General features: G+C 58.3%; 1 protein-coding gene across 1 annotated transcript; it reads right to left on the bottom strand.

The window, feature by feature from the left end:
- Positions 1-204: 204 nt before the first annotated feature.
- Positions 205-1,023, bottom strand: LOC102034253 (protein S100-A4-like). Its single transcript, XM_005430486.3, has 2 exons — positions 839-1,023; positions 205-445 (listed from the first exon to the last, which is right to left on the bottom strand). The coding sequence occupies exons 1-2, from the start codon at positions 974-976 to the stop codon at positions 281-283; spliced, it is 303 nt and encodes a 100-aa protein (XP_005430543.1). The 5' UTR covers positions 977-1,023; the 3' UTR covers positions 205-280.
- Between the last annotated feature and the right edge of the window lie 62 nt (positions 1,024-1,085).

Raw genomic sequence — 1,085 nt, 5'->3', positions numbered from 1 at the left:
GAGCTGTCCCCGCATCCCTGCGGGATGGGAGCGGCTGCGGGCAGGGCTGAGTCAGCCCCGACGCGGCCCCGGGGGAGTTCCCGAGGCCTCGGGGGTGCAGCATCACCTCCGGGCAGAACCAGAACCAGAACCAGAACCAACCTGGCATCAACCCCAACTTCCCCCAGCCCGCCCAGAGAGACCCCTGGGGGGGGGCAAAACCCGCTCGGTTTAAATGGAGATTTATTGAAATGACATGGGGATCACACCGGGAGGGTCCGGGCCGTGCCGGGCCCTGCCCTCACTTCCTGCGCGGCATCTTGTCCGGCAGGTCCTGGAAGAAGTCGTTGCACATCATGGCCATGCAGGCCAGGAAGGTCACGTACTCCTGGAAATCCACCTCGTTGTCGCTGTTGCAGTCCAGGCTGCTCATCAGCTTCTGTAAACTCGCCTCGCTGGTTTGCTTCTACCCGAGGAGGAAAAGGAAGGGTTAAAACCAAGCTTTGGAGGGGTTAAAATCGGGTTTTGGAGGGGTTAAAATCGGGCTTTGGATGGGTTAAAAACGGGTTTTGGGGGGGGGGTTAAAATCAGAGTTTGGATAGGTTAAAATCAGGGTTTGGATGGGTTAAAATCAGGGTTTGGATGGGCTAAAATGAGGGTTTGGATGGGTTAAAATCAGGGTTTGGATGGGTTAAAATGAGGGTTTGGATGGGTTAAAATCAGGGTTTGGATGGGGTTAAAACCGGGCTTTGAATGGGTTAAAACCGGGGTTTGGAAGGGTTAAAACCGGGCTTTGGATGGGTTAAAACCGGGGTTTGGAAGGGTTAAAACCGGGCTTTGCACGTCCCCCGGCACTCACGCTGAAGCTGGGCAGCTCCTTGGTGAGCAGCTCCTTGAGCTCGGCTTTGTTGAGCTTGTACTTGTCGCCCTCGTTGCCCGAGTACTTGTGGAAGGTGGCGACCACCACGGCCAGCGCCTGCTCCAGGGGACACGCCATGGGGACAGCGGCAGGCTGGGGACACGGGGAGGGGACACGGGAGTTGGGCACCCCCAGAACCAGAACCAGGTACCCCCGTGCCAGGCCCGGGTCTGTCCCGGGCTCCAGC

This window comes from Geospiza fortis, unplaced genomic scaffold (genome assembly GCF_000277835.1).
Source record: "Geospiza fortis unplaced genomic scaffold, GeoFor_1.0 scaffold375, whole genome shotgun sequence".
Classification (NCBI taxonomy): domain Eukaryota; kingdom Metazoa; phylum Chordata; class Aves; order Passeriformes; family Thraupidae; genus Geospiza; species Geospiza fortis.
The sequence above is the reverse complement of the archived record's forward strand: the minus strand, read 5'-3'. Positions and strand labels throughout refer to the sequence as shown.

Bases quoted from the DNA above. Each gene is read 5' to 3' on its own strand.
- LOC102034253 (XM_005430486.3), bottom strand. From the start codon at position 976: ATGGCGTGTCCCCTGGAGCAGGCGCTGGCCGTGGTGGTCGCCACCTTC. The intron at 446-838 runs GTGAGTGCCGGG...CTCCTCGGGTAG, and splicing joins AGGAGCTGCCCAGCTTCAGC to AAGCAAACCAGCGAGGCGAG.